This window comes from Ranitomeya imitator, chromosome 2 (genome assembly GCF_032444005.1).
Source record: "Ranitomeya imitator isolate aRanImi1 chromosome 2, aRanImi1.pri, whole genome shotgun sequence".
Lineage (NCBI taxonomy): Eukaryota > Metazoa > Chordata > Amphibia > Anura > Dendrobatidae > Ranitomeya > Ranitomeya imitator.
This window is the reverse complement of record NC_091283.1, coordinates 156,090,016-156,102,066: the sequence shown is the minus strand read 5'-3', so window position 1 is coordinate 156,102,066 and position 12,051 is coordinate 156,090,016. Positions and strand designations below refer to the sequence as shown.

The window sequence follows — 12,051 nt, the reverse complement described above, 5'->3', positions numbered from 1 at the left end:
TTTAATCCTGCATTAACCACGGAGACACATTGGACTGCACAGGAGCTGTAGACACAGTATACAACTATTCTTAATCAGGACTTGCAGAATGAATTTCTGCTTGCAGTCAGTGAGTACAAACACCTAACAGCCTGCATATCAGCGAGACCCCCACTGGCTGCTGTAAAGACCCTTGAATTCGCAGACAGACTCTCTGGAATCGGTATTCAGCTATATGAGCTTTCATGGCTGTGTATACAGTTTTCAGGGGTCTTCAGTGCAGACAATTAAAGGGCCTAATATACACACAAAATCGGTGACAGTTCAGTTACGCTGTAAATGTATTTTAATCATTTGCATCAGATCAAGAGGATCAGGCCTTGTGCGCAAATGGAAATGCTTCCAGTCACTGAATGGAAACAACCCATGAAATAGAAGATTAAACAATAGAAGTCGTTCACACCACAAACAGTACATTTTGTGAAATACCTTTTATTTTTGGGGTGAGGCACAGGTTTCATAATCTCTTCAGGTTGGAGCTTCCTCCTGTGCTCAGTGTCGCCCCCAGCAGCAGAGCCCGCAGTACTTCAGACCTCGTTGCAGGGAGTCCAGGGTCTCCGCTTCATCATACAACAGTGCCACCTCCTGGGCACCTCTGTAGTGACACACTGACTTTACGTCTGACTCCGCGTCTTCCTATCTATCCTTTGCTATCCTACACACCTGGACCTCTTCAGTCACTGACACATTCAGTATCACCAGGATGAGGGTCTCCTACCTGACCTCATGTTCTCACTTTCTGATCAGAATGTCCCAAGTGTCTTTCCACCTTAAACCTCTTAGCTCTTGTGGTGCCAAGGCCGGCTCCCCATAGGTGAGGGGGGAGAGTTTACTGAAGATCAGGACGATGCTGGACATCCACACCAGCAGGACGGCAGAGAAGGTGTTCTGTAAAGTGTCAGACCTAGAACAGAGACAGGACATATGAGCAGAGAGTGCAGGACAAGGGGCTCAGCCCACCGAGCACAGGACCCTCACCTGAGCACATGCTGGTGGACGTGTTCCAAGACTGGGGGCAGCAGCAGGATCTGCAGGGTCAGGGCCGGGAGGTAGTGATACAGAAAGAGGGTTTTCTCCATCAAGAAGAAGGGCAGGTAATTGACGGCCCAGCCGCCCAGGCACAATGTCCCAGTGAGCTGCAGCGTGTGCCACGTACCTGCAGAGACAACATATGCACAGGTGATGGCTGCTGATCGGGGTGGCAACACTTTGTGGGTGTCGATAGATGACACGTCACAGCCATCACCTGGTGGGACATCGTGGATTCTCCGGCGCTGCCGCAGCAGGTAATACAGGGAGAGAACGCTGTAAACAATGGCACCGGCATTGGCAGAGTACCAGATCACCGGGTTCCCCAGCAGCTGGATCTGAGCCTAAAGAGCAAAACCGTCACCGGGTTACAATAGATGGGAAAATGGGCGTCCAAAGCTCTCCTAGAAAGAGGCAGTCAGAAATTCACGTGAAGAAGAGATAATCATAGACAATGTGCTGAAAATACAGAAACTAACTTTTCCTGTGCTTTTTAACCATGCGTCAGACCTCAACCTCTCAGGCAGGACACGGTGCATTTTAAAGGGACTGTCCGCATAGACTGGGGCTATGCTGCCATAAAATGAGGGCTGGAGATGGTGGGAAGGGGAATATAAATGACTAGATGGTAGCCCGATTCTAACGCATCGGGTATTCTAGAATATGTATGCGTAGTGTGTAGCGCAGCCCACGCAGTACATTGCGCAGCCCACGTATATAGCAATGTGGGCATCATATCCCTGTTAAAAAAAAAAAAAAAAAAAAAAGAATTAAAATAAAAAATAGTTATATACTCACCTTCCGTTGGCCTCTGGATCCAGGAAGCGTTTACCGACGCTCCTCGTGCTCTCCGATCTCAAGAGTGCATTGCGGTCTCGCGAGACCACTACGTCATCATCTCGCAGATCGCAATGCATGGAGCGGTTACCGGAGCGTTGTGAGGAGCGGGAAAGGCGCTGGAAGGTGAGTATATGATGATTTTATTTTTTTTATTATTTTTAACATTAGATCTTTTTACTATTGAGGCTGCATAGGCAGCATCAATAGTAAAAAGGGTGGTCACACAGGGTTAATAGCAGCGTTAACGGAGTGCGTTATAACGCGGTCCATTAGCGCTGCCATTAACCTTGTGTGAGCGCTGACTGGAGGGGAGTACGGAGCGGGCACTGACTGCGGGGAAGAAGGAGCGGCCATGTTGCCGCCGGACTGCGCTTGTCGCTGATTGGTCGTGGGCGTTTTGCCACGACCAATCAGCGACTTGGATTCCATGACAGACAGAGGCCGCGACCAATGAATATCCGTGACAGAAGGACAGACAGAAAGACGGAAGTGACCCTTAGACAATTATATAGTAGATTGCCTGCACCATGGAGCGGCGGGCCGTGGTGTGAACAGTCATTCTCTGCCGACAGTCCTTAATCTTTTCCCTCTGCAGGACATAGCTGTACAGCCTATGGAGGGTGTAGGGAGCTGCTCCATACACAGCGGGTGCCAGCTGTTTAACCACTTAAATGCCAATGTCAGTCTCCAATTCCCCCATAACAAAAAAATGAAGTTAAAAATAGAAAAAAAAAACACATTTGGTGTCACCACAGCTTAAAGTGTTTGATCTATGAAAGTCTATAATTATTCAACCCCCTATGGTAAATGTCTTAAAGGAATTACAAGAAAAAAAAATTGAAAGTACTAGAATTTCCTCTCTGTTGGGGGGGTCATTGATTGCAGCACCCCCAATAGTTGGAAAATGAAGCGGTCACAAGCCATATGTGCCCCATTACCAATAAAACACCAGCTCTGCCTGCAGAAGACAACCTGCCGCAGCACGAATGGCAGGAAAATGGTGGCACACCAAATATTTTTGTTTTACAAAGTTCAAAATGTTTTTAATCCACTGAAACATTAAAAAAAAAAAAACTGTACAAGGTTTGGACTCATGATCGCGCTGATCTGAGTAATCTGCTGGGTCCTGTGCACCACACAACCACCGCTCTAACAACAAAACAATGGCGGACCTGACGCTTTATGGTGAAGTGAATGGTATCGGTCAAAACCACAACTCGTCCCACAAGTACCAAGCACTCATGCAGTGGCAGATAAAAGGTAATGGCTTTTGGAATAAAGTGCAAAAACAAAAATTGGGGTCACTATTAGGAGACGTTTGTGGGTGCAGAACAAAGATTATCACATGCAGTTGGATCAGGAGCAGTTCACATCCGTGCCCCCCGATGACAGTAAATAATGGAGCCGCTGCTCACCGTGGTCCTGGGATGGTGCCAGTAAGCGATGCTGGTGTCCAGTGCCACCCAGTCCGCAGGGGAGGAGCAGTACTTGTGCTCCGGGCTCTCGCTCCTCATGGTCAGCATCTTCCACTGTGGGGACAGGAGAGGCAATGACCGCTATGCGGTCCATAATCTGGTGTCCGGACATCCCACATTGGTTGCTGCGGATAAACACTTAGCATCGGAGATTACCTGCAGCTCCCAGAAGCGAGCCATGAAGCTGAGGTTCCTCCCGACATCCATCTGTGGTGGCGTGTGCAGCTCCTCCTCTCTCTCTGCCTGATCCTGACCTGTGGGGAGCGGGGAAATTCAGGACATTTTGGGAGTGGAGCAGATGGGCAGGTCCGGCCCTTCTCTGTGGACTTACTCCTGCCGTACCGATGCTCCTCCACATTCCAGACCATACTCTGATGAGAGCCTTTCGCCACCTTGTCACCCACAACCTCCAGCTGCCGGAAGCCCCAGTCCGGTAACGCGGAGCCGCTGAGCTGCAGCAGATGATGCGCTTATTTAGGGGCTTATTCACACCTCACAATTATACAAACTGAACCAAAAATTATGCAATTTTGGAAAATCACAGTAGCTGTGGCATGTGAATAAACCTTGGTGCTGGCACAATGGCTTCCATGCCCCCGTCCTTACCTTCAGTGCTGCTGATGTATTCACATGGACCAGCTTCACCTCGGACACGATCGTCTTCCATGTGTCTCCATCAGACTCCCGGTTCTGGATCTCCTGTGAGAGTAGATGGGTGTTACAGAGCAGCGTCACCATTTTCATCAGCACGGTTTGTTATTAGTATACGGGGACACTTATATTGGGGGCAGACAACCTGTGTCGTCACAGTGTACCAGTACGACCATGGGCTGGGCTGCTTTGCTCCACAGGAACAGTTTCATCCCCACTAATTCTGGACACAAGAGCTGACACTCACCACCTTCCATAGCGTCTGTGCTGGCATAGAGATGTTATAGTCAATGTATCCAGAGATTTCCTGGGCATAGGGAGAGAACGGGGCAGCAACGTCGTGCCTGGGGAAGAAATCATGGGTAACTGTCGGCGAGGCCCCCAATGTGACCCTACAACAGCAGACACGTACGTATTCAGGAAGCGCGCCGTCATGCCATGCAGCAGCTGTACGGTGTCTCCGTGTCGCACGACGCGTGGTGGCGCGCTGACGACCATGTCCTGTCTGAAGAAGTGATAACACAATAGTTTTTCCTTTCGCCTCAGTGACACTTCCCTGCCCGCACCACCTCCTGTGATTACCGCGCCGGGTCCTTCACGATCCACCAGTTGTTCACGTCTTTGTAGGGGTAACAAGTGACTTGCTGCTGGTGTGAGCTCCCGCGTCCTCCCTCGTATCTACAGGCAGAAGACGGAGAACTGAGGATCAGAGGGCAGCAACAACTCCATGGATTTTAGAAATCTATTTAGGCGGAGAGCCCCTTTATGAAGAATGTGCAGCGGCAGACTCCTCGTGGAACACTCACATGATGGGGTAGTTGTTCTTGTGCGAGTGCAGCCAGCAGGGCACCGGTTTACCCAGTGTGTTCCTGAGTGTGATCTGCGAGCCAAATGCCACCTCCAGCGGCTGGCCCTGGGTGATCCGAGACAGGCCGCCCTGACGAGAAGGGGAAGTCGCATGACACACGGATTGCGTAGGACTAAGACACACCAACTGCTCAGCACATGGGGGGCTGCGCAGACACATCCCACCTCAGTCCTGGGCATGTCCCCTATTCACTGACAGCAATTAGATATTTTTGAGAAAAACTGAAAGAACAAACTATGAAAAAGCCGAGCATTCCTAGCTCCGTAACTTCTCAGCTGGTGGATAATAAACGGCAACATCACTGCTTACAATAAGAGGATGATAAATAGTGCTTCTTACAGCTGAGGGTTTGCTGCAAACGTCTCCTGTCTGATCACTCCTCAGTTATCCTCCGGGTTAGAGAGAGGTTTGTGTTTTGTTACAATGTATCAGTCTGGGGACCGGACACACAGAGGAAGATCTACACTGAATGTAACTGCAACAAACCTCAGCTGTGAGATGTATTCGGTCAGGACTGCTCGGAGATTTAGTTTTCATCACGGCAGCTGAATGATTTACAGCTACTAGCCAGGCTGAGTACATGTGGGGGTTGCCTGGTTGCTAGGCAACCCCCACATGTAATCAAGCAGGCTAGTAGCTGGAAGGCTATATTCACACTTTGCGGATTTTGCTGCGGATCCGCAGCGGATTTGACCGCTGCGGATCCGCAGCAGTTTCCCATGAGTTTACATTTCAATGTAAACCTATGGGAAACAAAAAACGCTGTGCACATGCTGCAGAAAAATCCGCGCGGAAACATTCCGCAGCATGTCACTTCTTTTCTGCGGATTTTCAGCTGCTCCAATAGAAAACTGCAGTTGAAAATTAAACGCAGTAAAAACCGCGATAAATCCGCAGTAAAAACCGCGATGGGTTTTCACTGCGGATTTTGCAATTCCGCTGCGGAAAAATCCGCAGTGGAATCTGCAAAGTGTGCACATAGCCGAAATCATTCAGCTGCCGTGATGAAAACAATCTCCGAGCAGTCAAATACTCGGAGGTCACCCGAGCGTGCTCAGGAAAACCCGAGCAACGAGTGCACTCCCTCATCACTAGTTACCTCCAGACTGGACTGGAACGCGCTACTCATGATGTGGTCGTGGGGTCCGGAGCGAGACAGTATTGACAGGTGTATGTAGAACATCCCCAGGTACAGGAACATGGGCAGTAGCAGCAGTGCCATGCCGCGCGCACCCAAATAACAAAGCACCAGCACCTGCATACAGACAAAAACGTCCTGAGGGGGTCTGCACTCACATAGACACAATGCTTCAGAAAGCAGACCTGCAACTTACGTACATTAGACAGTTTCCGGTCACCGAGCAGCTGCCAACCGTGCACCCCAGCGAGGCCCAAAATCAGGAGGTAGGAGAACAAGCCGATGTACTTCACTCTACGGATGACATAGGAACATCAGAGACATGGAGCATGAACCGAAGACAATGAGGGGGAAATCTGCCACTTACCCCACTGCACAGAAGCCAGAGACACCAGTCAGCACCAACCAAAACCACCAGCGAGGGGAGAACGGACTGCGAACGACAGACTCAGCGTTAGGGTCTCCCAACAACCTGAAATAATTTCAATCTACTACTACACTGTAACCTGTAGTCAGATCTACAACCCTGACACACAGTGAGCGCAGCTCTAGAGTATAATGCAGGATAGGTAATGTATGTACACAGTGACTGCACCAGCAGAATACTGAGTGCAGCTCTGGGGTATAATACAGGATGTAACTCAGGACTGGTACAGGACAAGAAATGTAATATATGTACACAGTGACTGTACCAGCAGAATAGTGAGTGCAGCTCTGGGGTATAATACAGGATGTAACTCAGGATCAGTACAGGACAAGAAATGTACTATATGCACACAGTGACTGCACCAGCAGAATAGTGAGTGCAGCTCTGGGGTATAATACAGGATGTAACTCAGGATCAGTACAGGATCAGTAATGTAATGTATGTACACAGTGACTGCACCAGCAGAATACTGAGTGCAGCTCTGGGGTATAATACAGGATGTAACTCAGGACTGGTACAGGACAAGAAATGTAATATATGTACACAGTGACTGTACCAGCAGAATAGTGAGTGCAGCTCTGGGGTATAATACAGGATGTAACTCAGGATCAGTACAGGACAAGAAATGTACTATATGCACACAGTGACTGCACCAGCAGAATAGTGAGTGCAGCTCTGGGGTATAATACAGGATGTAACTCAGGTCTGGTACAGGACAAGAAATGTAATATATGTACACAGTGACTGTACCAGCAGAATAGTGAGTGCAGCTCTGGAGTATAATACAGGATGTAACTCAGGATCAGTACAGGATCAGTAATGTAATGTATGTACACAGTAACTGCACCAGCAGAATAGTGAGTGCAGCTCTGGGGTATAATACAGGATGTAACTCGGGATCAGTACAGGATCAGTAATGTAATGTATGTACACAGTGACTGCACCAGCAGAATAGTGAGTGCAGCTCTGAGGTATAATACAGAATGGAACTCAGGATCAGTACAGGACAAGAAATGTAATATATGCACACAGTGACTGCAGCAGCAGAATAGTGAGTGCAGCTCTGGAGTATAATACAGGAGAAGTAATGTGCAATGTACAATACAAGGTCACCCCTGCAGGTCCTCTACGACCCGTGTGATCCCAGTCTTACAAGGTTACGTGCACCTCACCTGGTTTGCTGTTGGCGGTGAAACTTCAGATAAGACATGATGGCCAGAAGAATGAAAAATATGAGAACAGATTCTAGAAGAATCAGCCGTGACTGAGTGACCAGTGCGTTTTCTAGAACAGAGATAAGACAGGACAAGCGACGATGAAACGGGAAAGCATTGAATCAGCTTTTACCGCTACAAACAGTCTACCAAGAAAAATGAGCGTCTGTGTCCGGATCCCTGCAGCCGTGCGTCGCTCCACCTCTTCTGCCGTCACACTGGAGTACTAGCAATCCAATAAGAGGAGGCGGAGTGACAAAACTGCTGGAGCAGAGCACAGTGATGGCTTGTATCATGGAGACACATCGCTCTGCACAAGAGCTGTGTACACAAAACAGCAGAACATTTTCAAGCATCACATTTCACACTGGTGCAGTAATTTTGTTTATTAGATGCATTGGGACAATAAAAAAAAAAAAATGTTGGTGGAGTCTACATAACCCCGAAACTGTGCAAACCTAACTAATCATCAACAGGAGAAGGTAAAACTCACCAAAGAGAATGAGAAGAGCAGCGGCCCCTCCGGCCCAGGCCGAGTACCCCAGCTCAACCACGATCTGATAGGCCAGGGGGACACAGAGGCCTCCGGACAGGGCAGGAAGCAGACGAAGCGACCACACCGGAACACTGCTGCTGTATTCTTTAGGGAGAGGAGTCACATGGTAAGGTGGGGCAGACGGGGGTCCGTCTAAGAGCTCCACATGTCCTAATAGACAGGGACTCATGGGCGAGGACGCCGCGGAAATCACTCACCTGCCCCTATCCTGTTCCACATGAAATTACCGTCAAATCCCCCAAGATATCCTGCAAGAAGGAAAAGGTGAAACTGCTGTAAGATACACAGGAGGCCCGCGGACACAGCAGCTGCCATCGACAGGCGCAACCGGCATTAACTACTCTTACATGGGACTGACTGCACCAAACCAGTGTAACAGCCTGCAGGAAAGAGTGTCCTGGCCAGTTGGCTTACAGTCTAATAGTCTGGTTGCCTATATGACCAGTATTTCATCCTGTGTCTTCTCACCTCCCAGAGCCAGCAGCATGTGTCCTAATGGAGGTCCGCTGTCATCCAGGAAAAAGATCCGCTTCATGTACAGAGAGATGAACTGACCGTAGTAAACCTCATCGAACCTGCGGGGAGGAAGGGAACAGATCACAGGGGAGAAAGAAGCCCCCCGAAGCCACGGCAATGAATCCACAGCGAAAAGATGCAAAACACAGCATTAGGCTGCCATCACACTAGCAGTATGTGGTCAGTATTTTTACATCAGTATTTGTAGCCAAAACCAGGAGTGGGTGATAAATGCAGAAGTGGTGCATATGTTTCTATTATACTTTTCCTCTAGTTGTTCCACTCCTGGTTTTGGCTACAAATACGGATGTAAAATACTGACCAAATACTGCTAGTGTGACGGCAGCCTTATACTGACTCATCTCCATTTACAAGATCTCTGCTTGCTGTCAGTGTACAGGTAAGTTCTGGATCACACCCAGAGGCTAAAAATCACCTCACACCTGATACATCTCACAGCTGAGGGTTTCTTTCAATTGTATCAGGTCTTTACAAAATGTTATTGTTCCAATTTTGCATTAGTTGAAAAGCCACAGGTTTGAGACCCCCCTATAAGTTATAGGAAACATTGAGAGGATAGCGGCACACCACTGATGAAAAAAAGTTGACTAAGCGTGCTGCATGCACCCGAAATGCGTAAGGATTTTCATGTTTTTAATATAGCTTGCTAAAGTTTTATCATCAGTGGTGGGCCGCTATCCTCTCTATTTCTCCTGCTTGGCTGTGCTCACCAGTCTTGCAGCACCCACCTGCCTTCTGATTTGGCTCTACCCATTTGGTGCTGCATGTGGATCCCGCTGAAGCTCCCAGACCTCCTTCTCCTCTAAGTTATAGGCGATGTCAATTCCCCCTCAGCGCGTAATATAAGAGGGAAAAGGAAACACTTACACCACTGCGGGCGGATGAGAAAGATTCCAGAGTCGGCTCGTAAGTCCCAAAAGAGTCAGAGCCACAATGAGAAGGTTAATTTCCAAGGTGACTATGAACGGAGACTTCTTCACAGCTGCCATATTGTGGAAGGGGATGTACAGACAAGACACAAGGGACCCGACGTAACGGAGAGGAACCTAGAAGAGAAACAAAACACAAACATATAAAACAACCAGACAAACACCATCACTGTATATACTGTAATACACCCTGCATTATACTCCAGAGCTGTACTCACTATTCTGCTGGTGCAGTCACTGTGTACATACATTACATTACTGATCCTTTTCTGATCCTAAGTTACATCCTGTATTATACCCCAGAGCTGCACTCACTGTGTACATACATTACATTACTGATCCTAAGTTACATCCTTTATTATACCCCAGAGCTGCACTCTTCTGCTGGTGCAGTCACTGTGTACATACATTACATTACTGATCCTGAGTTACATCCTGTATTATACCCCAGAGCTGCACTCACTATTCTGCTGGTGCACTCACTGTGCACATACATTACTGATCCTAAGTTACATCCTGTATTATACCCCAGAGCTGCACTCACTATTCTGCTGGTGCACTCACTGTGTACATACATTACTGATCCTAAGTTACATCCTTTATTATACCCCAGAGCTGCACTCACTATTCTGCTGGTGCAGTCACTGTGTACATACATTACTGATCCTGAGTTACATCCTGTATTATACCCCAGAGCTGCACTCACTATTCTGCTGGTGCACTCACTGTGTACATACATTACTGATCCTAAGTTACATCCTGTATTATACCCCAGAGCTGCACTCACTATTCTGCTGGTGCACTCACTGTGTACATACATTACTGATCCTGAGTTACATCCTTTATTATACCCCAGAGCTGCACTCACTATTCTGCTGGTGCAGTCACTGTGTACATACATTACTGATCCTGAGTTACATCCTGTATTATACCCCAGAGCTGCACTCACTATTCTGCTGGTGCACTCACTGTGTACATACATTACTGATCCTAAGTTACATCCTGTATTATACCCCAGAGCTGCACTCACTATTCTGCTGGTGCACTCACTGTGTACATACATTACTGATCCTAAGTTATATCCTGTATTATACTCCAGAGCTGCACTCACTATTCTGCTGGTGCAGTCACTGTGTACATACATTACATTACTGATCCTGAGTTACATCCTGTATTATACCCCAGAGCTGCACTCACTATTCTGCTGGTGCAGTCACTGTCCATACTATAATAACGCATGGCTCACTGACAGCTGGAGAACCTGTGAGCACACAGTAGATTGCCATTATTGGCTCCGGACTGGAGTATCACACACGGATAGACGTTCCCAGGGCAGTGAGTGATGCCGGTGACAGTCCCCATCCTCCCTCCTCTCGGGTCACGTCCTCAGTCAGTACAGCTGCCGCCTGCTGCGCTCGTTCTGCTTCTCACCTACTCGGCGGCTTCCTAGCAGCGACTCATAAGGTCTGGAGTGAGTGGCGCTCTGTTAGTACAGTCTGCTTACGTGCAGGGACGTCCAGACGTTTTTCTGATCAGCCTCAAGAGGGCGCGTACGGGTGTACTGTGTATTGTAATGAGTGACGCCCATTCGTAGAGCAGCGGCCATATTGTCGGCGTCTAACTTCGTCTGCTGTATAGGGGCAATGGGCATGAAATCAATCCAAATTGATGCCAGGGTGGAAGGGGTGGTGGAAGGGGTGGTAGAAGGGGTGGTAGAAGGGGGAATACGCCGCTATGGAGGATCGGCCCATCATTCTTTTGCACCACACAATGGTCCTGTTTTGTTTTAAGAGCCAATCAGCTTCCAGCTTTCATTCTCCTGCGACCCTTTTACATATAAAATAAGCCACCTGATTGGATGTTCTAGGTATCAAATTAAACACTAAGGCTACTTTCACACTAGCGTTTTCTGCAATCCGTCACAATGCGTCGTTTTGCAGAAAAAACGCATCCTGCAAAAGTGCATGCAGGATGCGTTTTTTCCCCATAGACTTGCATTGACGACGCATTTGCGACGGATTGCCACACGTCGCATTCGTCGAGCGACGGATGCGTCGTGCTTTTGCAGACCGTCGGGAGAAAAAAAACACTACATGTAAAGTTTTTTTCTCCTGACGGACCGCTTTTTCCAACCGCGCATGTGCGGCCGGAACTCCGCCCCCACCTCCCCGCACCTTACAATGGGGCAGCGGATGCGCCGGAAAAATGCATCCGCTGCCTCCATTGTGCAATGCAGCAAACGCTAGCGTCGGAATCTCTCCCCGACGCATTGCGACGAGGAGATTCCGACGCTAGTGTGAAAGGAGCCTAAGACAATAATGGAGCAGACATCTCAGATCAACCTTGTA

At 48.4% G+C, this 12,051-nt stretch overlaps 1 protein-coding gene across 5 annotated transcripts; it reads right to left on the bottom strand.

Moving 5' to 3' along the window:
* Window positions 1-307: 307 nt before the first annotated feature.
* On the bottom strand, window positions 308-11,221 carry POMT1 (protein O-mannosyltransferase 1). 5 transcript variants are annotated; one of them, XM_069747541.1, is made up of 20 exons: window positions 11,135-11,221; window positions 9,642-9,820; window positions 8,706-8,812; window positions 8,435-8,485; window positions 8,175-8,321; window positions 7,640-7,751; window positions 6,408-6,473; window positions 6,241-6,334; window positions 6,002-6,157; window positions 4,841-4,971; window positions 4,617-4,712; window positions 4,447-4,539; window positions 4,282-4,378; window positions 3,990-4,082; window positions 3,715-3,835; window positions 3,540-3,637; window positions 3,324-3,437; window positions 1,286-1,412; window positions 1,018-1,195; window positions 308-943 (listed from the first exon to the last, which is right to left on the bottom strand). In XM_069747541.1, exons 2-20 carry the CDS (start codon window positions 9,761-9,763, stop codon window positions 772-774), a joined length of 2,175 nt encoding a protein of 724 aa, XP_069603642.1. In that variant the 5' UTR covers window positions 9,764-9,820; window positions 11,135-11,221; the 3' UTR covers window positions 308-771. The 5 variants fall into 5 exon arrangements, with proteins under 5 accessions (XP_069603642.1, XP_069603645.1, XP_069603640.1 ...); XM_069747544.1 differs by having other exon boundaries at window positions 3,726-3,835; XM_069747539.1 differs by having other exon boundaries at window positions 10,901-11,196.
* Window positions 11,222-12,051: the final 830 nt, after the last annotated feature.

Excerpts from the sequence above, each read along its gene's own strand:
- POMT1 (XM_069747539.1), bottom strand. The coding sequence starts at position 10,942 with ATGCGTTATTATAGTATGGACAGTGACTGCACCAGCAGAATA. Across the intron at positions 8,322-8,434 it reads GTGGAACAGGATAGGGGCAG|AATACAGCAGCAGTGTTCCG; the intron begins GTGAGTGATTTC and ends CTCTCCCTAAAG. Across the intron at positions 7,752-8,174 it reads TGCTCTTCTCATTCTCTTTG|AAAACGCACTGGTCACTCAG; the intron begins GTGAGTTTTACC and ends TCTCTGTTCTAG.